General features: G+C 45.2%; 1 protein-coding gene across 1 annotated transcript; it reads left to right on the forward strand.

Annotated features, from left to right (window-relative positions):
- Positions 1-17,716: 17,716 nt before the first annotated feature.
- gapdh (glyceraldehyde-3-phosphate dehydrogenase) lies at positions 17,717-24,550 on the forward strand. The gene is made up of 12 exons (XM_066712377.1): positions 17,717-17,869; positions 18,293-18,343; positions 20,142-20,241; positions 20,351-20,457; positions 20,559-20,649; positions 20,735-20,850; positions 22,767-22,848; positions 23,018-23,169; positions 23,270-23,348; positions 23,691-23,774; positions 23,987-24,084; positions 24,215-24,550. The coding sequence occupies exons 2-12, from the start codon at positions 18,321-18,323 to the stop codon at positions 24,282-24,284; spliced, it is 1,002 nt and encodes a 333-aa protein (XP_066568474.1). The 5' UTR covers positions 17,717-17,869; positions 18,293-18,320; the 3' UTR covers positions 24,285-24,550.
- The last annotated feature ends 742 nt before the right edge of the window (positions 24,551-25,292 follow it).

Here is a 25,292-nt window from a genome sequence, read left to right on the forward strand (position 1 = left end):
ATATACTGCACTGTATTGCACAGTGTGCTATTATACTGCACTGTACTGTGTGCTATTATACTGCACTGTACTGTACGCTATTATACTGCACTGTACTGTGTTCTAATATACTGCACTGTATTGTACAGTGTGCTATTATACTGCACTGTACTGTGTGCTATTATACTGCACTGTACTGTACTATACTGTACTGTGTGTTATTGTACCACACTATACTGTACTGTGTGCTATTATACTGGACTATACTGCACTATACTGTACTATGTGTTATTATACTGGACTATACTGCACTATACTGTACTGTGTGTTATTATACTGGACTATACTGCACTATACTGTGTGCTATTATACTGCACTATACTGTACTGTGTGCTATTATACTGGACTATACTGCACTATACTGTAATGTGTGTTATTATACTGGACTATACTGCACTATACTCTACTGTGTGCTATTAAACTGCACTGTACTGTGTGCTAATATATTGCACTGTATTGTACAGTCTGCTATTATACTGTATTGTACAGTCTGCTAATATACTGCACTGTATTGTACAGTCTGCTAATATACTGCACTGTATTGCACAGTGTGCTATTATACTGCACTGTACTGTGTGCTATTATACTGCACTGTACTGTACTATACTGTACTGTGTGCTATTAGACTGCACTGTACTATATTGTGTGCTATTATACCGCACTATACTGTACCATGTGCTATTATACTGGACTATACTGCACTATACTGTACCGTGTGCTATTATACTGGACTATACTGTGTGCCATTATACTGCACTGTAGTGTGTGCCATTATACTGCATTATACTGTGTGCTATTACACTGCGCTATACTGTACTGTGTGCTATTATACTGGACTATATAGCACTATACTGTACTGTGTGCTATTATACTGCACTGTACTGTGTGGTGGTGTGCAGTGTGTGGTGGTGCGGGGCCTGGCAGTAGCCATGTCGGGGTGTGGAGGCCCGGCCTGGCGCTCGGCTCAGCGTGGCACTCGATCGGCTCCTCTATAAGGTTAGCGCTGTTTCCATGAGCCCTGCACCTTGTTATGAGTAATTAGCGACTGCGCTAATGAAGCTCTGACTCACACATTCCAGTCACTAGTTCACTTTGAACTCTTATCTCTCTGGCAGGGTTATGACATCATTAGCAGAATGATCAAAATAAGAACTCGCATTATTATTATTATTATTATTATTATTATTATTATTATTAATATTATTATTATTATTATTATTATTATTATTATACTTTTAATGATTATTGTAAAGGTATATGTTAGTATTCTAGTGTGAATGTATATTGTCATTGTTGTCAATAGTACTATACTCTAATATACTACACTTTACTATTCTATACTCTGCCTTGCTATACTGCACTATACAGTACTGTAATTATCCTATACTATACTACACTGTCTGCAATGTACCATGCTATACTCTATTACTATACACTGTTGCACTGTTGTATAATATGCTATACTGTGCTATACTATACTACACTGTTCTGTAGTATACCACACTATGATATGGCGTACTGAACGGCAATAAAGAGCAAGAGCGGAGAGAGGCGAGGGAAGAGTCTACTTCTCTCTGCCTGACTCACCCTTTCTTTCTCTTTCACTTGCTCTGCATGTCTTCCTGTCGACACGATCAGGTCAGTTCAGTGAAATACAGCTGTAATGGCACGACTTGACTAATTGACTAATTGACTAATGGCTCAGGAACAGTCAATACAGCAATTCTGTCTCTCTCTGACCCAGCTCCTGCCGGGCGGGTGTGCGTGCAGTGCGCAGACTCACACACAGCACCGAGACACAGTTTCACTTCACACTTCTGCTATATTGATACAGACGTTTTTAATGAAACGTGCTGGTGTCCCCACAGTTCTCTCAAAAATATTTAACACGTTTCCCCTGTTAAGACTCACTTAAAACCTTAAAATACGCAAGGGACGTTTGTATGTAATCGATCACATTAAGAAGTGACCATTTTAAATACCATGGTAAACCCAAATTACCAGTAAATACATGTAATACGGTACTGCTAAAGATTGATGGATTACAACAGAAACAAAAGCATGCGCATGCGGCAGATGTTACTTAATTTACGAGTGCAGAAATAAATCACAACCTTGAGAAAACAGTGAAAATACAGCCACTGTCTGAGCCATTGACAGCAGTGTGTTTTAAGGAAGCCCATGCAATATAAAAGTCGGTGCCCATGCTGCGCCGGCGCGATCCATGACAGCGATGCGTCTGTATGTGATGAAGCGCATGTACAGCTGATCCAGGAAAACTGCTGACTTGTGTGTGAAGAGCAGGTTGAGTAATGTGTTGGCAGGCCTATTCATTATACTATTTATTACATGTATTAGTTGTTCTGAAGAATACAGTGAGGGAAAAAAGTATTTGATCCCCTGCTGATTTTGTACGTTTGCCCACTGACAAAGAAATGATCAGTCTATAATTTTAATGGTAGGTATATTTTAACGGTGAGAGACAGAATAACAACACAAAAATCCAGAAAAATGCATTTCAAAAAAGTTATACATTGATTTGCATGTTAATGAGGGAAATAAGTATTTGATCCCCTATCAATCAGCATGATTTCTGGCTCCCATGTGTCTTTTATACAGGTAACGAGCTGAGATTAGGAGCACTCTCTTAAAGGGAGTGCTCCTAATCTCAGCTCGTTACCTGTATAAAAGACACCTGTCCACAGAAGCAATCAATCAATCAGATTCCAAACTCTCCACCATGGCCAAGACCAAAGAGCTGTCCAAGGATATCAGGGACAAGATTGTAGACCTACACAAGGCTGGAATGGGCTACAAGACCATCGCCAAGCAGCTTGGTGAGAAGGTGACAACAGTTGGTGCGATTATTCGCAAATGGAAGAAACACAAAATAACTGTCAGTCTCCCTCGGTCTGGGGCTCCATGCAAGATCTCACCTCGTGGAGTTTCAATGATCATGAGAACGGTGAGGAATCAGCCCAGAACTACACGGGAGGATCTTGTTAATGATCTCAAGGCAGCTGGGACCATAGTCACCAAGAAAACAATTGGTAACACACTACGCCGTGAAGGACTGAAATCCTGCAGCACCCGCAAGGTCCCCCTGCTCAAGAAAGCACATGTACAGGCCCGTCTGAAGTTTGCCAATGAACATCTGAATGATTCAGAGGAGAACTGGGTGAAAGTGTTGTGGTCAGATGAGACCAAAATCGAGCTCTTTGGCATCAACTCAACTCGCCGTGTTTGGAGGAGGAGGAATGACCCCAAGAACACCATCCCCACAATCAAACATGGAGGTGGAAACATTATGCTTTGGGGGTGTTTTTCTGCTAAGGGGACAGGACAACTGCACCGCATCAAAGGGACGATGGACGGGGCCATGTACCGTCAAATCTTGGGTGAGAACCTCCTTCCCTCAGCCAGGGCATTGAATATGGGTAGTGGATGGATATTCCAGCATGACAATGACCCAAAACACACAGCCAAGGCAACAAAGGAGTGGCTCAAGAAGAAGCACATTAAGGTCCTGGAGTGGCCTAGCCAGTCTCCAGACCTTAATCCCAAAGAAAATCTGTGGAGGGAGCTGAAGGTTCGAGTTGCCAAACGTCAGCCTCGAAACCTTCATGACTTGGAGAGGATCTGCAAAGAGCAGTGGGACAAAATCCCTCCTGAGATGTGTGCAAACCTGGTGGCCAACTACAAGAAACGTCTGACCTCTGTGATTGCCAACAAGGGTTTTGCCACCAAGTACTAAGTCGAAGGGGTCAAATACTTATTTCCCTCATTAACATGCAAATGAATTTATAACTTTTTTGAAATGCGTTTTTCTGGATTTTTTTGTTGTTATTCTGTCTCTCACTGTTAAAATACACCTACCATTAAAATTATAGACTGATCATTTCTTTGTCAGTGGGCAAACGTACAAAATCAGCAGGGGATCAAATACTTTTTTCCCTCACTGTAAGTTACAATCGGCTACGAAACTGAATCGAACTGAAACATATATGGGGAAACTATTAGACAAATACCATATTTTAAGTGATGTAATTTGTTTTATACATATACATACGGTTTCCACTTATGGAAAATCTGGTCACCCTAATTATATACTGTAGAGCCTCTCTCTCTCTCTCTTTCTCCCTCCCTCCCTCCCTCTCTCCCTGGCATTTTAACTGCATTTAAACCCAACTTGATTGTTTGCTCATCCTCCTGACTCCGTCGGTTGGGTTGAAATGCCACGGAGAGAAATATATATATATATACACACACTGAAAACACTGAAGTCAGTTGCCTTGACGCGTGACTTCAGATACGACCCCTGTTTCCGATAAGATTGAAAAACCCACACACCCTCTCTGTTTCTCTTTCTCTGTCTCTCTTTGACTGTAGACCACCCTGGCACAGTGGTGGGGAAGTCCCTGCTTTGAGCAGTGTTACTCTGCAGAGAGTTTAAATTCACTACAGCACATTAACACTGACTGACTGGACACTACAGCACATTAACACTGACTGACTGGACAATACAGCACATTAACACTGACTGACTGACTGGACACTACAGCACATTAACACTGACTGACTGGACACTACAGCACATTAACACTGACTGACTGGACAATACAGCACATTAACACTGACTGACTGGACACTACAGCACATTAACACTGACTGACTGGACACTACAGTACATTAACACTGACTGACTGACTGGACACTACAGTACATTAACACTGACTGACTGGACACTACAGCACATTAACACTGACTGACTATATTATATTAGTTAAATATGATACAGTAAGATGCATGATAGTATAGTGTATAGTGTTGGTTCTGTGTTGAGTGTGTGTTGAGTATGTGTAAGAGTGTGCTAAGTGTCTCACAGCTCTGGCTGCAGTTCCTGCAGTGCTCACAGACTCTCTTGATGTTGTGTTCAGGGTTGAAGAAGCCAGTCGAACAGGGACGGCAGTAAGTGTCACGACTTCCTAAATCTGGACAACGGAATCTCATGTAGGTGCCTGGAAAAAACACACTGAACACTGTAATAAACACACACTGAACATTGTAATAAACACACATTGAGTACTGTAGTAAACACACTGAACACTGTAATAAACACATTGAATACTGACACACACACACTAAACATTGTGACACTGTGAAACACACACACACAGCACTGACACTACTGTAGATATAATAATAATAATAATAATAATAATAATAATAATAATAATAATAATAATAATAGTGGTAGTAGATGTAGCAGACATGGGTGAAGCAGTACTATTTACAGAAAGAGAGAGAGGGGAGGTCCAAACTGTCACATCACGGGCCTGTTGCGTATATATATTACACATGTCTTCCCTATCTGACTGTCAATCTCTCTCTGAATCACATGTCTCAGTACAGTCACCCTTTACTGACAGTTACAGACCTCAACCACACTGACAGAGACAAACAGAGACTTACAGAGCTAGGGGGAGGGGAGGGGACACATTGACTACACTGGACAATACAGCACATTAACACTGACTGACTGGACACTACAGTACATTAACACTGACTGACTGACTGGACACTACAGCACATTAACACTGACTGACTGACTGGACACTACAGTACATTAACACTGACTGACTGGACACTACAGCACATTAACACTGACTGACTGGACACTACAGCACATTAACACTGACTGACTGACTGGACACAATAGCACATTAACACTGACTGACTGACTGAACACTACAGCACATTAACACTGACTGACTGACTGGACACTACAGCACATTAACACTGACTGACTGACTGGACACTACAGCACATTAACACTGACTGACTGGACACTACAGTACATTAACACTGACTGACTGGACACTACAGCACATTAACACTGACTGACTGGACACTACAGTACATTAACACTGACTGACTGACTGGACACTACAGCACATTAACACTGACTGACTGACTGGACACTGCAGTACATTAACACTGACTGACTGGACACTACAGTACATTAACACTGACTGACTGGACACTACAGCACATTAACACTGACTGACTGGACACTACAGCACATTAACACTGACTGACTGACTGGACACAATAGCACATTAACACTGACTGACTGACTGAACACTACAGTACATTAACACTGACTGACTGACTGGACACTGCAGTACATTAACACTGACTGACTGGACACTACAGCACATTAACACTGACTGACTGGACACTACAGTACATTAACACTGACTGACTGGACACTACAGCACATTAACACTGACTGACTGACTGGACACAATAGCACATTAACACTGACTGACTGACTGGACACTACAGCACATTAACACTGACTGACTGGACACTACAGTACATTAACACTGACTGACTGGACACTACAGCACATTAACACTGACTGACTGGACACTACAGCACATTAACACTGACTGAGAGAGGGAGTGTTCTCACCTGGTTTGCATTTTGAGCAACATTTGGTGGGAGTGTTTTCTGGCCATTTGTACTGCGTGTCTTGGTTGCAGGAGAGAGAGAGAGAGAAGGGGAGGGAGGACAGGAGGAAGGGGAGGGAGAGAGAGAGAGAAAAGGACCAGGAGAGGAGGCTGCGGTGGAAAGCTATCATCCTGCAGAAGAGCGAGAGAGGCTGAATACAGTTTATAATCAGTGTCCGACTGACTGGACTCAACAGCACATTAACAAATTTCTAATCTGTTCATAGAAATGTTATCATGATTTTTTGTTAATTGTATGTATGTAAATATGTTTCCCATGTACTATTTTCTCCTCCTCCCTTATTCCTCCTGTATCATTACCCTGTTTGCTGTCTGTGGCTGCTGTTATTATTCATATTGTCTTATGGTGTCCCTGCTTAATATATATATATATATATATATATATATATATATATATAGCATTATTAGCATTGTTAGCAATATTGCCAAACAGGTTAGTATCATAATAAATATTGATAAACATAGGTCCCTATATATATATATAGGGACCTATGTTTATCAATATTTATTATGATACTAACCTGTTTGGCAATATTGCTAACAATGCTAATAAAGCACAGATAGAATGACACTGAGACACCGAGAGACACTGAGAAACACAGAGACACCGAGACACTGAGACACTGAGACACAGAGAGACCGAGAGACACCGAGAGACACCCAGAGACACAGACACACAGAAAGACACAGAGAGACACAGAGAGACACAGAAACACACAGAGAGACACCGAAAGACACAGAGACACAGAGACTCAGAGACACAGAGAGAGACTCAGACACAGAGAGAGACACAGAGACACAGAGAGAGACAGAGACACAGAGAGACACAGAGAGAGACAGAGACACAGAGAGAGACAGAGACACAGAGAGACACAGAGAGAGACAGAAACACACAGAGACACCGAAAGACACAGAGACACAGAGACTCAGAGACACAGAGAGAGACTCAGACACAGAGAGAGACACAGAGACACAGAGAGAGACAGAGACACAGAGAGACACAGAGAGATACAGAGAGACACTGAGAGACACCGAGAGACACAGAGACACAGAGACTCAGAGACACAGAGAGAGACTCAGACACAGAGAGAGACACAGAGACACAGAGAGAGACAGAGACACATAGAGACACAGAGAGATACAGAGAGACACTGAGAGACACCGAGAGACACAGAGAGAGACACAGAGACACACAGAGAGACACCGAAAGACACAGAGACACAGAGACTCAGAGACACAGAGAGAGACTCAGACACAGAGAGAGACACAGAGACACAGAGAGAGACAGAGACACAGAGAGACACAGAGAGAGACAGAGAGACACAGACACACAGAGACTCAGAGACACAGAGAGAGACTCAGACACAGAGAGAGACACAGAGACACAGAGAGAGACAGAGACACAGAGAGACACAGAGAGATACAGAGAGACACTGAGAGACACCGAGAGACACAGAGAGAGACACAGAGACACAGAGAGAGACACAGAGACACAGAGACTCAGAGACACAGAGAGAGACACAGAGACACAGAGAGAGACTCAGAGACACAGAGAGAGACACAGAGAGAGACAGAGAGACACAGACACACAGAGACTCAGAGACACAGAGAGAGACACAGAGAGATACAGAGACACAAACACACATATAGTTGTACTTACCCAGTGTCAATGATTTTCTGACAGACAGACTGACGGATCCACTGATAGACTAGCTGACTGACTGACTGACTGGGTTACACTCACTGTCAGTAACTGAAGAGTCTCTGAGTCATTTTCAAAGTTCAGATTCATTTAGAAAAATGAACGATGTAAGACCACCCAATTCATCCTCTCTCTCGCTCTCTCGCTCTCACTCTCTATCTATCCATCTATCCTCCATCTGCCCCCCACGTGCTAACCTTTTAATTATTAACAATCTCTATCTCTGTTTCTGTCTCTCACAAATATTCTTATTCCAACACAATTTAATGTAGTTTCTCACAGCAGTCAGTAAATCTGTTTCAATGCAGTTTTAACTCTCTTTCTCTCCGGTTCTCTGTGTCTGTGGGAGAGAAAGTGTCTGAATCATACACAGACACACACACACTCACATGCAGATGCAGACAAATGCAAATACACACACATGCAGAGTGTTAATGTGCTGTAGTGTCCAGTCAGTCAGTGTTAATGCGCTGTAGTGTCCAGTCAGTCAGTGTTAATGTGCTGTAGTGTCCAGTCAGTCAGTGTTAATGTACTATAATGTCCAGTCAGTCAGTGTTAATGTGCTGTAGTGTCCAGTCAGTCAGTCAGTGTTAATGTACTGTAGTGTCCAGTCAGTCAGTGTTAATGTACTGTAGTGTCCAGTCAGTCAGTGTTAATGTGCTGTAGTGTCCAGTCAGTCAGTGTTAATGTGCTGTAGTGTCCAGTCAGTCAGTCTGTGTTAATGTGCTGTAGTGTCCAGTCAGTCAGTCAGTGTTAATGTGCTGTAGTGTCCAGTCAGTCAGTCAGTGTTAATGTACTGTAGTGTCCAGTCAGTCAGTGTTAATGTACTGTAGTGTCCAGTCAGTCAGTGTTAATGTGCTGTAGTGTCCAGTCAGTCAGTGTTAATGTGCTGTAGTGTCCAGTCAGTCAGTCTGTGTTAATGTGCTGTAGTGTCCAGTCATTCAGTGTTAATGTGCTGTAGTGTCCAGTCAGTGTTAATGTACTATAATGTCCAGTCAGTCAGTGTTAATGTGCTGTAGTGTCCAGTCAGTCAGTGTTAATGTGCTGTAGTGTCCAGTCAGTCAGTCAGTGTTAATGTACTGTAGTGTCCAGTCAGTCAGTGTTAATGTACTGTAGTGTCCAGTCAGTCAGTGTTAATGTACTGTAGTGTCCAGTCAGTCAGTGTTAATGTACTGTAGTGTCCAGTCAGTCAGTGTTAATGTGCTGTAGTGTCCAGTCAGTCAGTGTTAATGTGCTGTAGTGTCCAGTCAGTCAGTGTTAATGTACTGTAGTGTCCAGTCAGTCAGTGTTAATGTGCTGTAGTGTCCAGTCAGTCAGTGTTAATGTACTGTAGTGTCCAGTCAGTCAGTGTTAATGTGCTGTAGTGTCCAGTCAGTCAGTCAGTGTTAATGTGCTGTAGTGTCCAGTCAGTCAGTGTTAATGTGCTGTAGTGTCCAGTCAGTCAGTGTTAATGTACTGAAGTGTCCAGTCAGTCAGTGTTAATGTGCTGTAGTGTCCAGTCAGTCAGTGTTAATGTACTGTAGTGTCCAGTCAGTCAGTCAGTGTTAGTGTGCTGTAGTGTCCAGTCAGTCAGTGTTAATGTACTGAAGTGTCCAGTCAGTCAGTGTTAATGTGCTGTAGTGTCCAGTCAGTCAGTGTTAATGTGCTGTAGTGTCCAGTCAGTCAGTCTGTGTTAATGTGCTGTAGTGTCCAGTCATTCAGTGTTAATGTGCTGTAGTGTCCAGTCAGTGTTAATGTACTATAATGTCCAGTCAGTCAGTGTTAATGTGCTGTAGTGTCCAGTCAGTCAGTGTTAATGTGCTGTAGTGTCCAGTCAGTCAGTCAGTGTTAATGTGCTGTAGTGTCCAGTCAGTCAGTCAGTGTTAATGTACTGTAGTGTCCAGTCAGTCAGTGTTAATGCGCTGTAGTGTCCAGTCAGTCAGTGTTAATGTGCTGTAGTGTCCAGTCAGTCAGTGTTAATGTACTATAATGTCCAGTCAGTCAGTGTTAATGTGCTGTAGTGTCCAGTCAGTCAGTCAGTGTTAATGTACTGTAGTGTCCAGTCAGTCAGTGTTAATGTACTGTAGTGTCCAGTCAGTCAGTGTTAATGTGCTGTAGTGTCCAGTCAGTCAGTGTTAATGTGCTGTAGTGTCCAGTCAGTCAGTCTGTGTTAATGTGCTGTAGTGTCCAGTCAGTCAGTCAGTGTTAATGTGCTGTAGTGTCCAGTCAGTCAGTCAGTGTTAATGTGCTGTAGTGTCCAGTCAGTCAGTCAGTGTTAATGTACTGTAGTGTCCAGTCAGTCAGTGTTAATGTGCTGTAGTGTCCAGTCAGTCAGTGTTAATGTGCTGTAGTGTCCAGTCAGTCAGTCTGTGTTAATGTGCTGTAGTGTCCAGTCATTCAGTGTTAATGTGCTGTAGTGTCCAGTCAGTGTTAATGTACTATAATGTCCAGTCAGTCAGTGTTAATGTGCTGTAGTGTCCAGTCAGTCAGTGTTAATGTGCTGTAGTGTCCAGTCAGTCAGTCAGTGTTAATGTACTGTAGTGTCCAGTCAGTCAGTGTTAATGTACTGTAGTGTCCAGTCAGTCAGTGTTAATGTACTGTAGTGTCCAGTCAGTCAGTGTTAATGTACTGTAGTGTCCAGTCAGTCAGTGTTAATGTGCTGTAGTGTCCAGTCAGTCAGTGTTAATGTGCTGTAGTGTCCAGTCAGTCAGTGTTAATGTACTGTAGTGTCCAGTCAGTCAGTGTTAATGTGCTGTAGTGTCCAGTCAGTCAGTGTTAATGTACTGTAGTGTCCAGTCAGTCAGTGTTAATGTGCTGTAGTGTCCAGTCAGTCAGTCAGTGTTAATGTGCTGTAGTGTCCAGTCAGTCAGTGTTAATGTGCTGTAGTGTCCAGTCAGTCAGTGTTAATGTACTGAAGTGTCCAGTCAGTCAGTGTTAATGTGCTGTAGTGTCCAGTCAGTCAGTGTTAATGTACTGTAGTGTCCAGTCAGTCAGTCAGTGTTAGTGTGCTGTAGTGTCCAGTCAGTCAGTGTTAATGTACTGAAGTGTCCAGTCAGTCAGTGTTAATGTGCTGTAGTGTCCAGTCAGTCAGTGTTAATGTGCTGTAGTGTCCAGTCAGTCAGTCTGTGTTAATGTGCTGTAGTGTCCAGTCATTCAGTGTTAATGTGCTGTAGTGTCCAGTCAGTGTTAATGTACTATAATGTCCAGTCAGTCAGTGTTAATGTGCTGTAGTGTCCAGTCAGTCAGTGTTAATGTGCTGTAGTGTCCAGTCAGTCAGTCAGTGTTAATGTGCTGTAGTGTCCAGTCAGTCAGTCAGTGTTAATGTACTGTAGTGTCCAGTCAGTCAGTGTTAATGTACTGTAGTGTCCAGTCAGTCAGTGTTAATGTACTGTAGTGTCCAGTCAGTCAGTGTTAATGTGCTGTAGTGTCCAGTCAGTCAGTGTTAATGTGCTGTAGTGTCCAGTCAGTCAGTGTTAATGTACTGTAGTGTCCAGTCAGTCAGTGTTAATGTGCTGTAGTGTCCAGTCAGTCAGTGTTAATGTGCTGTAGTGTCCAGTCAGTCAGTCAGTGTTAATGTGCTGTAGTGTCCAGTCAGTCAGTGTTAATGTGCTGTAGTGTCCAGTCAGTCAGTGTTAATGTACTGAAGTGTCCAGTCAGTCAGTGTTAATGTGCTGTAGTGTCCAGTCAGTCAGTGTTAATGTGCTGTAGTGTTCAGTCAGTCAGTGTTAATGTACTGTAGTGTCCAGTCAGTCAGTCAGTGTTAGTGTGCTGTAGTGTCCAGTCAGTCAGTCTGTGTTAATGTGCTGTAGTGTCCAGTCATTCAGTGTTAATGTGCTGTAGTGTCCAGTCAGTGTTAATGTACTATAATGTCCAGTCAGTCAGTGTTAATGTGCTGTAGTGTCCAGTCAGTCAGTGTTAATGTGCTGTAGTGTCCAGTCAGTCAGTCAGTGTTAATGTGCTGTAGTGTCCAGTCAGTCAGTGTTAATGTGCTGTAGTGTCCAGTCAGTCAGTGTTAATGTACTGTAGTGTCCAGTCAGTCAGTCAGTGTTAATGTACTGTAGTGTCCAGTCAGTCAGTCAGTGTTAATGTACTGTAGTGTCCAGTCAGTCAGTCAGTGTTAATGTACTGAAGTGTCCAGTCAGTCAGTGTTAATGTGCTGTAGTGTCCAGTCAGTCAGTCAGTGTTAATGTGCTGTAGTGTCCAGTCAGTCAGTGTTAATGTGCTGTAGTGTCCAGTCAGTCAGTCTGTGTTAATGTGCTGTAGTGTCCAGTCATTCAGTGTTAATGTGCTGTAGTGTCCAGTCAGTGTTAATGTACTATAATGTCCAGTCAGTCAGTGTTAATGTGCTGTAGTGTCCAGTCAGTCAGTGTTAATGTGCTGTAGTGTCCAGTCAGTCAGTCAGTGTTAATGTGCTGTAGTGTCCAGTCAGTCAGTCAGTGTTAATGTACTGTAGTGTCCAGTCAGTCAGTGTTAATGTACTGTAGTGTCCAGTCAGTCAGTGTTAATGTACTGTAGTGTCCAGTCAGTCAGTGTTAATGTGCTGTAGTGTCCAGTCAGTCAGTGTTAATGTGCTGTAGTGTCCAGTCAGTCAGTCAGTGTTAATGTGCTGTAGTGTCCAGTCAGTGTTAATGTACTGTAGTGTCCAGTCAGTCAGTTAGTGTTAATGTGCTGTAGTGTCCAGTCAGTGTTAATGTACTATAATGTCCAGTCAGTCAGTGTTAATGTGCTGTAGTGTCCAGTCAGTCAGTGTTAATGTGCTGTAGTGTCCAGTCAGTCAGTGTTAATGTACTGTAGTGTCCAGTCAGTCAGTCAGTGTTAATGTACTGTAGTGTCCAGTCAGTCAGTGTTAATGTACTGTAGTGTCCAGTCAGTCAGTGTTAATGTACTGTAGTGTCCAGTCAGTGTTAATGTACTGTAGTGTCCAGTCAGTGTTAATGTACTGTAGTGTCCAGTCAGTCAGTTAGTGTTAATGTACTGTAGTGTCCAGTCAGTCAGTGTTAATGTACTGTAGTGTCCAGTCAGTCAGTGTTAATGTGCTGTAGTGTCCAGTCAGACAGTGTTAATGTGCTGTAGTGTCCAGTCAGTCAGTGTTAATGCGCTGTAGTGTCCAGTCAGTCAGTGTTAATGTACTGTAGTGTCCAGTCAGTCAGTGTTAATGTGCTGTAGTGTCCAGTCAGTCAGTGTTAGTGTAATGTAGTAAAATATAATAATAATTATATACTTCCACTAAGTCAGTCTGTTTGTCAGTATCTCTGTGGTTTGACTGACAGCTCTGCTCTGTCACTCTGATACTCTCTCAGCCTTTGACTCACTGCCTCACTGATTAACTTTCTGTTAATGAGTACTAATGAGGAATTCCGCTGAACTACTGGTTACAGTACGTCTTTCCCCCTCCATTCACACAGATATTGTATTAAAGTGCCCAAAAATGGTTCAATGAGTGTGTCAGCCATTCAGTGTGTCAGTCAGTCAGCCAGTGAGTGTGAGAAGGATGTGGTTTATAACAGGAAGTTGTTCGTTACAGAGTGGTGATCACTGACACAGATGAGTGAGAGAGCGAGATGAAGAGAGAGAGATGGGGGAGAGAGCGGGAGAGTCACACACATAGCAGAGAGAGAGAGAGAGAGGCAGAGATACACAGCGACAGACAGAGGGGGACAAAGGGCCAGAGGTGGACAAAGAGAGAGAAAGCGGGAGATATCGAGAGAGAGAGCAGAGAAGAAGACTGAAAAGGAGCCATGACAGAAAGATGGTAGGAGAGAAAGGGTGAGAGACAAACAGGGGTGTGAATAAACTGAGCTGCATTATTATGTTTTGTTTCACTTTTTTATTTTTTTTATACTATGCTCTGTATTATACTGTGTAAATGATATTAACATTGCTACTATGTGGACAATGATGGTATTACACTCCTCTTAAAGATCATGCAATATTCATACAGTATAAGTACAGTATAGTGCAGTATAGATAGTATAGTATAGTGTGGTTTATTTCTGTCTTAAAAGGAAATGTACCCATTGACACTTATTTACAAGGGGGTCCTGGAACACAGACAATAGACAACACATTAACAATGTGTGGTACAACATTTGAAAAAGAAGATACTAAAAATAAGAAATCAACAGTAAATCAATTAACTGGCACTATTTACAAAGCGATTGTATTTTATTTTAAGTAAATGCCAGATAATATATTTCAAACCAGATAACGAGAGATGACAAATTGGAAAAATAATTCTGATATGCAACAGAAAGTTCTCCCTTGGAACAACCATTGGATTGCTGTTCTTTACCACCAGAGTAAACACATATTAAGGGGCCAAACCATTGTAAGCCTTCAATACAAAACAATACCAATGGTATAATCCAGTAGTGAGCAACATAAATGAAGGCCAGGTGTCAGATTACTGCCTGGGCCACAAGACCACTTTTACCACAATTACGAGCCACAAATGCTACATTAGAACTATAATGCAATAAAAAACATATCAACAGTGTGTTAAGGGAGTAACACATTGATACAAATATGCAGTTGTATAAATATACTACATTATTCTTATTTCATATATTTTTGGGGGGGGTGCCTTAACACTGGTATATGGGTAATGACAACCAACCCAACTCAATATAAAATTGGCAATAATGTGTCAAATTGTATAATTAATATTATAGTTTACTATATTACATTAACACTGACTGACTGACTGGACACTACAGCACATTAACACTGACTGACTGACTGGACACTACAGCACATTAACACTGACTGACTGGACACTACAGTACATTAACACTGACTGACTGGGCACTACAGCACATTAACACTGACTGACTGACTGGACACTACAGTACATTAACACTGACTGAATGGACACTACAGTACATTAACACTGACTGACTGACTGGACACTACAGTACATTAACACTGACTGACTGGACACTACAGCACATTTACACTGACTGACTGGACACTACAGCACATTAACACTGACTGACTGACTGGACACTACAGCACATTAACACTGACTGACTGACTGGACACTACAGCACATTAACACTGACTGACTGACTGGACACTACAGTACATTAACACTGACTGACTGACTGGACACTACAGCACATTAACACTGACTGACTGACTGGACACTACAGTACATTAACACTGACTGAATGGACACTACAGTACATTAACACTGACTGACTGACTGGACACTACAGTACATTAACACTGACTGACTGGACACTACAGCACATTAACACTGACTGACTGGACACTACAGCACATTAACACTGACTGACTGGACACTACAGCACATTAACACTGACTGACTGACTGGACACTACAGTACATTAACACTGACTGACTGACTGGACACTACAGTACATTAACACTGACTGACTGGACACTACAGTACATTAACACTGACTGACTGACTGGACACTACAGTACATTAACACTGACTGAATGGACACTACAGTCCATTAACACCGACTGACTGGACACTACAGTACATTAACACTGACTGACTGGACACTACAGTACATTAACACTGACTGACTGACTGGACACTACAGTACATTAACACTGACTGACTGACTGGACACTACAGTACATTAACACTGACTGACTGGACACTACAGCACATTTACACTGACTGACTGGACACTACAGCACATTAACACTGACTGACTGACTGGACACTACAGCACATTAACACTGACTGACTGACTGGACACTACAGTACATTAACACTGACTGACTGACTGGACACTACAGCACATTAACACTGACTGACTGACTGGACACTACAGTACATTAACACTGACTGACTGACTGGACACTACAGCACATTAACACTGACTGACTGACTGGACACTACAGTACATTAACACTGACTGAATGGACACTACAGTACATTAACACTGACTGACTGACTGGACACTACAGTACATTAACACTGACTGACTGGACACTACAGCACATTAACACTGACTGACTGACTGGACACTACAGTACATTAACACTGACTGACTGGACACTACAGTACATTAACACTGACTGACTGGACACTACAGTACATTAACACTGACTGACTGGACACTACAGCACATTAACACTGACTGAATGGACACTACAGTACATTAACACTGACTGACTGGACACTACAGCACATTAACACTGACTTACTGACTGACTGGACACTACAGCACATTAACACTGACTGACTGGACACTACAGTACATTAACACTGACTGACTGGACACTACAGTACATTAACACTGACTGACTGACTGGACACTACAGTACATTAACACTGACTGACTGACTGGACACTACAGTCCATTAACACCGACTGACTGGACACTACAGCACATTAACACTGACTGGACTTCATAGTACACTTAATATTTACAGATTTGTTCTGATTTTTTGCAATACCTTTATTGAAACAAATAGAAATATAAGATTGATTTACACACAGACACACAGAGAAACACAGTGACACAAATACTCACAAACATACACAGACTCATACAAACACACACAACACAACACATAACAGCAGCCTGGCCTCCCTTGACCTCCAGAGAGGAGAGACAGAGTGGGGGGGCTGGGGTCTTCTGGTTAATGTCAAAAGGCTCTGTTGACCTTTCTGATGCTCTCAGACTGAAAGTGATCTGTCGCTCCCTGCCTCTCTCTCCCTCTCTGAGAAGGTCAGTGAGTGCCAGGCAGCTGTCTGTGTGTGCGAGTCTATAGACAGAGACAGGGAGACAGAGGGAGGGAGACTCGTGCTTTTCTACACGTATCAGGATCTCTACCTCTCTGTCTTTTAGGTTGCTACATAAACAGCCTCGCTCTGTGCAGTTATACTTTATTGGAGTTTATTATAACTCAGATCAATAGCATACCTCAACAAATATTGATAATACCACTGCTAATTACACTGCTGCACAATAATAATAATAATAATAAAGAGAAATATGTGCCAGTGTTCATCATTTACTATTTGTGTTGTTACGTGATACAGATGTATATATAGATATATATCCTGTTATGTACTGTACTGCTCAGTCGTCTGCATCGTTCACTGCCTTCCGTGTGGAGCCACGCCCCCTCCGGACCGTGACCCTCTGCCAGCCAATAGCAGACGCGCTCTCCCCGAGGCACCGCCCTCCGCCGGCGTCGCCGCTCTACCGCTGTACGTGTAATACAGGCCTATGTTAATTATTATAATTACACTGCCGCTGTAGTGCACGCATGCCGTATGACGATGCTGTTAGAGCAGAGACGGGTTTCGTTGACATGACGAATCTGGATAAGGATCTGCTAAGAAATACATTTGCTATATAGGTTTTCGTCTTTCTCTCCAATGCAGAGTCCAGGGGGGCTTTCCTGGCAGGACACAGGAGAGGACGCGTCTGTGCGCCTGCGCTGCCGCTGCGGGTATTACGTCAGCAGCCGTCCCCGGTGACCTTCACTCCCAGAGCGGGGAGCGCCGGGGGCGTGGCCGACCGGGGGCGTGGCCGGTGGGGCGCGGGTATAAAAGCGCACCGCCCCTGCTGTCTACACTCGCACAGGAGCGGAGACCCGGAAGGACGCGCAGTCTCACACGGTAAGGACGCGCAGTCCCGGCCCCGCAGCTGCCCTCCGGTTCAGCTTGTTCTCCAGTTAACTTGACCCTCGCGTTTCGCTTCAAAAGTCTTGATGCCTTAACCGTGTAACACGCGTGCGGGGGTGGGCAGCGACTCCATCGGTCACCGCGCCTCCGGTTTACAGCGAACCTGGGCTCGGGTTCAAAGGTCACCGCTGTGTTAATGACTGACCGCCTGGCTCTGCGGCTCGGCGCTAAACTGCGAGTCCTGCAGTACAGATGGTGCTGTGCTGTAGTACTGCGGTCTGTATTGTCCTATATTCGTATAATGGCAGCAGTATGGCACTTGGTTAGTGTGGAGCTGATGCACTTTAGCCCAGTAACTGGACAGTATACTGGGAGCTGCAGTTTAAAATGTTGACTTGTCATTCTGTTTCTTTACAGCAGAGGACTTGAGCACTAATTGGGAGCCATGGTGAAGATTGGCATCAATGGGTAAGTCTGCTAATTATAGTTGGAGGGGATCTGGGCATCTTTAAATGCTGACCAACCCAGATAGTGTGTGGTGTCTGGAGTAACCATTGACCTGTATGGTGGCATCTGCCCTGGTGCTGGTGACCTTTGAGTTCTGAGGGGGGTGCAGGATAACTGCCAAGGGGGGGGAGGGGTAGAGATCAATGAATCAGTCCAAAGCAGTTCGGTCACCCTGAGATAGCTGGGGGTGGGGTCTGGAGAGGAATAGAGAATCCAGTAGTGTTCATGTACTGTGGTGTCCAGTACAGATGCATTCACTGAGCCCTACTGGACAACACCTGGGCTTGACTAGTGTTAATGTATGGTCTGTATTCATGTCAGTTAATTGTACAGATCCAGTCTACATGTGCTTCACTCTGTACTATGCTGTGCATTAGAGTGATGTCTGTGCAGGTAATGCACTTGTCCAGTCAGTTTGTCTAGTGTGCTACAGTGTCCATTCCACTGCTAGTCTACACGCTCTCCAGGACTAATGCACCTTGGTGTGCGGTGCGCTCACTGTCCTGTGCAGAGGGGTGTATTTTTAGTCTTGCTCTCCCGCTCGGCTGTTGCATTCCTCCCTTCTATATTTAGCCCCTCGCCCTTTCACTGAAAAGGTTGGCATGGCATCGGCAGCCTTTCCACTCTGACCTTTCTGACAGTCTGGCCCTTCTGTCTTGTGCTGCTCTGGAGATGGTGCCGCTTGAACGGCATTGCCTTCACGCGGGGGGAGCATTCTCTGTGGCTGAATCGGACACTCCTGAGGCCGAGTAAAATAAGCAATAAGAGTGCCTGGACACTAACGGTCCAATGTCCAGAGTCCCGCCTGCGGGAGAATTAATGAGGAGTACTGCGGAGGCAGGTCATTAATTAACAATGCCAACGAGGCTGTTTGTTTTTAATAAAGAATGCTGACCTTTTACCCCACAGATAATGGCTGCCCTGAGGCCTCGCTGGGTGTGGGGAGGGGGGGGTGACTCCAGAGTCCCTTAACGTGTAGTGCAGTTGGGGCTAGTATGAAGTTTGAACTCCAGTCACCTGTCTGACCAGCCTAGCAGTGCAATGACCTGCAGTCTCCTGATTGGGTGAGATGAGGGTGGGGAATGGACCATCTTTCATGATCCTCTGGAGGTGCATTGAGAGAAATGATTCTACTGTAAAACAGTGCTGTATTGGTGTGTTCAGTCTGTAGGCCTTTACTACACCACACGGCATGTACTGTAGTGAAGTCTAGTGCTGTAGTAAACCACACTGCCATTGCAGCTCCATAACGCTCCCTGGTGCAATGCAGGAACTAATGCCCTGTACTGGAATTACAGTAACTAATTCAGCGATTTCCCAGTAATGCCTGTCCAGTGGTGTACCCGTGTGCTCCAGCTATGTGGCCCCCGTCATTGTGGACTGCGTTCACGTCCCATGGGAAGGATGGGATGCGTGCGGTCGTGGACCTGCACCTCTGTAGGGCAGTGTGGTTTGATAACACTAATTCCCTGAGCCATGTGTTCACAGTAGCTGTTCATTTCTGCCTCTGGAGGATTTGGCACAGTGACTTTGACAAGGTCACACTCCCTGCTCCTTCATCAGCTGCTCTGCTTTTCCTTCTATGGTAAAACTGACAACTACAGGGTCTGTAGCTCCAGAGGGATCTCTGAGGTTCTGCTGTCATCTGTTGGTGAGATGGTAGTACTGCAGCCTCTTCATGCAATGCCCCTCTCTCCACCCTGGTGGGGTCAGGAGCCACAGACTCACTGACTGGACACTCGTCCATCTCTCCCTCCAGATTTGGCCGTATCGGGCGTCTGGTGACCCGTGCTGCAGTGAGTTCTGGGAAGGTGGAGGTGGTGGCCATTAATGACCCCTTCATTGACCTGGAGTACATGGTGAGTCGTTGTGGTCGTCCTCCGCCCCCGTCCCGCCCATGATGCCCCATTGGCCCTGGTGCTCCTCCTGTACCTGTCTGAAGTGTCCTGACTGCCCCTCTGCCCACAGGTGTACATGTTCAAGTATGACTCCACGCACGGCCGCTTCAAAGGGGACGTGAAGGCCGAGGGGGGCAAGCTGGTGATCAACGGCAAGGTGGTGCAGGTCTTCCAGGAGTGAGTTTTTTTTTTTTTTTCTTTCTCTCTTTCCCCCCCACACCCTTTAAACCCTGACCACGCATGTGTCCCTTTTAACAACACTGACCTCTCTCCTGCAGGCGGGATCCGACCCAGATCAAGTGGGGCACTGCGGGGGCAGACTATGTGGTCGAGTCCACCGGCGTCTTCACCACCATCGAGAAGGCCTCGGTGAGTCCCATACACTTCTCTCGAAGCACCACCACCGGGCGCTCCTGGGAAGGATAATCTGATCGCTCCTCTTGCTGTCTCTCAGGCTCATCTGAAGGGCGGGGCCAAGCGTGTCATCATCTCGGCCCCCAGTGCTGACGCCCCCATGTTCGTAGTGGGTGTCAATCACGAGAAGTACAGCAACTCCCTGAAGGTGGTCAGGTAAGCGGCCCCACCGCCTCTGAGCAGTACAGCGCCGTGCCGCAGGTCCTCCACAATGCAGACCTAGTTAAACCTCCAGAACTCTTCCTCCCACATAGATGGGGATTATTTAGTATAATAGTTTTATATTTCAAATTTAAAATCAGTGAATTTCAAAAGAACCAAGAACAAAAACCAGTGATCAAGTGTTTCAGGACAATCGGTGCATAACTAAATCCTATCAACTTCAAAAACAATATGATGTATTATGTTGCAAGTCATCCTGGATAAAGGCATCTGCCAAGAAATGAAAAATAATAGTGATTAACAGATTTAGTTTTGAATTGTCCAATTCATTAAAGGTGTTCCCAACAAAATGGTCTAATGCATTCCTTTTTCTTAAAAATGGCCAATGCATCAGAACTTAAAAATAACCATCCTTTCAACAAATGGGGGGGGGGGGGGGGGAAACTCAGTGCTTTTAAAAGCAGGGACAATTTATTTTTATATTTTGTTCAGTTAAAAACAAATACTTTAACAATCAATCCTGCAGAGGAGGCAGTCACAGTCCTGGTGGAGATGTCTATGCTTCACTCTGGACCGGCTCCGTCTCTGCCGTACTGGCTCCTCTCTGCAGGCTGTGGCCCCTCCGTCGCTGGTGCCCTCACGGTGTGTGGATGTTCTTCTGGTGCCTCGGTGTCCTCGCAGACCTGCAGCGATCAAGAGAGACTGTGCTAGTCTGGTGCACATGGGAAGCTTCACTTGACAGTCTGTGCTACCGAGACCAGTGTGTCAGGTCGGGCTCGGGAGAGGAGCGGCCCTGGGGGGACCCATGGACCCCCGGACCAAACGTGTTAAAAGGAAGAGTGCCTCTCTCCCGCCCACCCTCCCTATTATTAATAATAAATATATATATATATTTTTTTTTTAATATAAAGTGGTCAATCACGTTGCATTTTAAGTAGTGCTTATTTTGCATTTCATTCACTTGTAAGTACCTGCTGTTTGATCTGCTATCCCAGTAATGGGAGGGATGCAATCCATTCCCCATAGAGGCAGGTTTGAAATGGAGAGGTGTTTTAAGACCAGATGGTACTGGATAAAGTGAAGTTGGAAATGTATTGTCTAAACGCAGGGTGTGGGACACAAGGAAATCCACAGTTGATGCTCAAATCGGCACACGGTGAAAGGCCTGCAGTGCTGTTCCTGCCAGCCTGAACTAACGCCAAAACTCTGTCCTGGGGACAATCGTACATAAAACGGTGGCCTTGTAAGAGAAGACTTGTAACGTGCCTGTGGACCTGACCTGCCCTGCCCTGCCCTGCCCCGCGCACTGAACGATAACCTGTTAACGCATGCACACTGATTGCCTGCTGGTCCAGTGGGCAACTGCGGTGTTGGTGTGCTGAACGCCGGCTGCTGCTCGTTGTTGGATTCCTGGCATCACTAAAGCCCCTCGTATTGTGAGCATCGTTAATGCCTGTGCCACTCATTCAGTAGACACGAGACCGACTATCGTGACTGCATAATAAAACCGTCCATAAGCTGCTTATTTTAGAAGCCAAGCTGAGGAGGGGGGGAAAGCTACTTGTTTTAAGCCCTTTATATTTAAAGGTGAATTTACAGTAATGCCATCCAAGTGTGTGTGCATCTGTAGTTCATGTCACTGAATTTTAAAAGGGTCCGCTTGATTCTCGCACTGACTTGTCCCGGCCAATGTGGATGGCCATGTTCACTTCCATGGGAATGGAGACCATGATGGTGCGTAAGCTTTTTATACAGTTTATAACTTCTAATACTTGGTTTCATTGCATGACTCATTTCTGATCCTAATTGCTGCCATGGAGCTGACTCGCTGATGGGCAGTTGAGTGGGTTGCTGCCGTCAGTCCTGGGGTTGATCTCTCTCTCTCTCTCTCTCTCTCTCTCTCTCCACAGCAATGCCTCCTGCACCACGAACTGCCTGGCCCCACTGGCCAAGGTCATCAATGACAAGTTCACCATTGTGGAGGCGCTGATGGTAAGAGCCCGAGAACTACAGCTCCTGGCAACCCCTGTAGGCGTTTGTAATGTGGATGAAGTCTGTAGAAGGGCTGTGCACCTACATAGTGACTTATATGCCCACGATGTACCTGTGAGCCCCAGCCTGTGCTGCCAGGGCTGCTGGGTAATGTGGCCTCTCTCCCCAGACCACAGTGCACGCCTACACTGCCACCCAGAAGACCGTGGACGGGCCATCAGGGAAGCTGTGGAGGGATGGGCGTGGCGCGCACCAGAACATCATCCCCGCCTCCACCGGCGCCGCCAAGGCTGTGGGCAAAGTCATCCCCGAGTTGAACGGGTCAGAACCAGGCTGGGGGTGCCGTAGAGCAGGGTGATGGGTCGGGTATTGGACCAGTCCATGCACTGGAGTGTTCAGTCTAATCGCTCTCTCCTCACAGGAAGCTGACGGGCATGGCGTTCAGAGTGCCCACCCCCAACGTGTCCGTGGTTGACCTAACCTGCCGCCTGGAGAAAGCGGTGAGTCGCCCTGGTCCAATTGCTTCGTTGCAGAACACATTGGGTTTGGCCTTTGGATCTGAGTGGCCGGAGCTACACTTCTAGATTGGTCCTGTTGGGCCCTCTTGCATGGCTGTTGACCCTGTCCATGGACCCCAAGGGCCTGGCTGTGTTGCACAGGGAGGACCTGCTGCTCTGGGGCCACATCCTACCAGTGTCCCCCAGTGGGGATCCAGTGCCACCTTGTTAGGGGGACATGTGGCTTCTATTAATCAAACCATTTGTATATCGCCCTTAGCAGGGTAGCCACTGAGTGCTTTACAGACCGGTAAACCTACAGCAACAAAATCTTGTTTTTCTCAGGCCAAGTATGATGACATCAAGGCTGCAGTGAAGGCGGCCTCTGAAGGACCCATGAAGGGCATCCTGGGATACACAGAGGACCAGGTCAGTGCCTGACTGCACACTGCTTCATGGGGTCGAACGGTGGGGGGGACCTAGCATCTGTGTACTGTTGTGGCCAGTTGTTAATGTAGTGCCATATCCACCCACTGGACAGTACTTCACACAACGCACCCCATAGATGGCTTTTTCCAGGGTAGAGGATCATGGGGAAACATTCAATCTGCACAGTGCTCCAACAGTCTTCTATCCCCCAGGTTGTCTCTGCTGACTTCAATGGCGACACGCACTCCTCAATCTTTGATGCTGGAGCCGGCATCGCCCTCAATGACCACTTTGTCAAACTCGTCACCTGGTACGTTGCCAACCAACCCACCTCTTGGCGGTGGCCACTGGCGGCTGGCTGTCCGTCCTGGAGAGGGGCGGCTGTGGTTCTCGCGTGCCAGTGTGTGTCATGTCTGTAATGCTGCTCTCCTCTCCCTCAGGTACGACAACGAGTTTGGCTACAGCACCCGAGTGGTCGACCTGATTGTGTACATGGCCTCCAAGGAGTAAACGTGACCTCTGACCACCTCCCCATCCAATCATGTCCCCTCTCACTTCCACTCTGGCACTGGCTGACTATTGCATCTCCTGTCACCACGGCGGCCTCAAGTTAAAGAACCACGTGCAAACTTACCCCCCCCCCCCCCCCCCCCCCCCAAAAAAAAAACGGTCCTTCCGTCTCTAGGCGAGGATGGGATGCCTGAGTGTTGATATTGATGCCAAAATCCACTTCCATTCACAAATAAAGTCCTTGTGAGAAGATCACTGACTCTGAATTGACATTTGGTTGAGTTATTGATTGTCATGGTAGACAACTGCGCTCATGGCCGTATCCGCCACTGAGGTCCGGACCTCTTTATTTTGTTTCGAGGTGTATATTAAGTGTATATTAATTAAAGCTCAGCTTTGGGAAGGGAAGCAACAGGGAACAACAAGATGAGACGGAGAAGATGGTGGAGATGAGAGAGGAAGAGCAGGTACTACCCACTGTGCCCAAAATATGATTAGCATTATGTTACTGTGCTGTTTAACACAAACAAAAACTGACCTGATCTCATTCAAACAATGTAGGTTCTTCGGTAACTACAGTGAAGCCTATAGGTTCAAATTATTGTGTAAATTATTTTTACTACACTTTGGCAGGAGACGCAAGGGAGGAGTCACAAAGCAAGGGACAGGCAGTGCTACTGCACAGACATGGTTTTAAAGCTATTATCATCCAATGTCTTAAAATGCACATATGTCAATCAGGGAAATCAATATTCTTCACCTCCCAACCCCGTAAGCAAACTTAGTTTTTGGACCTCAGTATATTTTAAACCCTGCATACGGCCATGACTGCAGTGCGGTTACAATAGGGGTCTGTTGTAACAGTGCAGTAGAATAGTGCTGTTACAATAGGGGTCTGTTGTAACAGTGCAGTAGAATAGTGCTGTTACAATAGGGGTATGTAGTAACAGTGCAGTAGAGTAGTGCCGTTACAGTAGGGGTCTGCAGTAACAGTGTAGTAGTGCTGTT

The sequence above is a fragment of the Amia ocellicauda genome, chromosome 1, assembly GCF_036373705.1.
Source record: "Amia ocellicauda isolate fAmiCal2 chromosome 1, fAmiCal2.hap1, whole genome shotgun sequence".
NCBI lineage: Eukaryota > Metazoa > Chordata > Actinopteri > Amiiformes > Amiidae > Amia > Amia ocellicauda.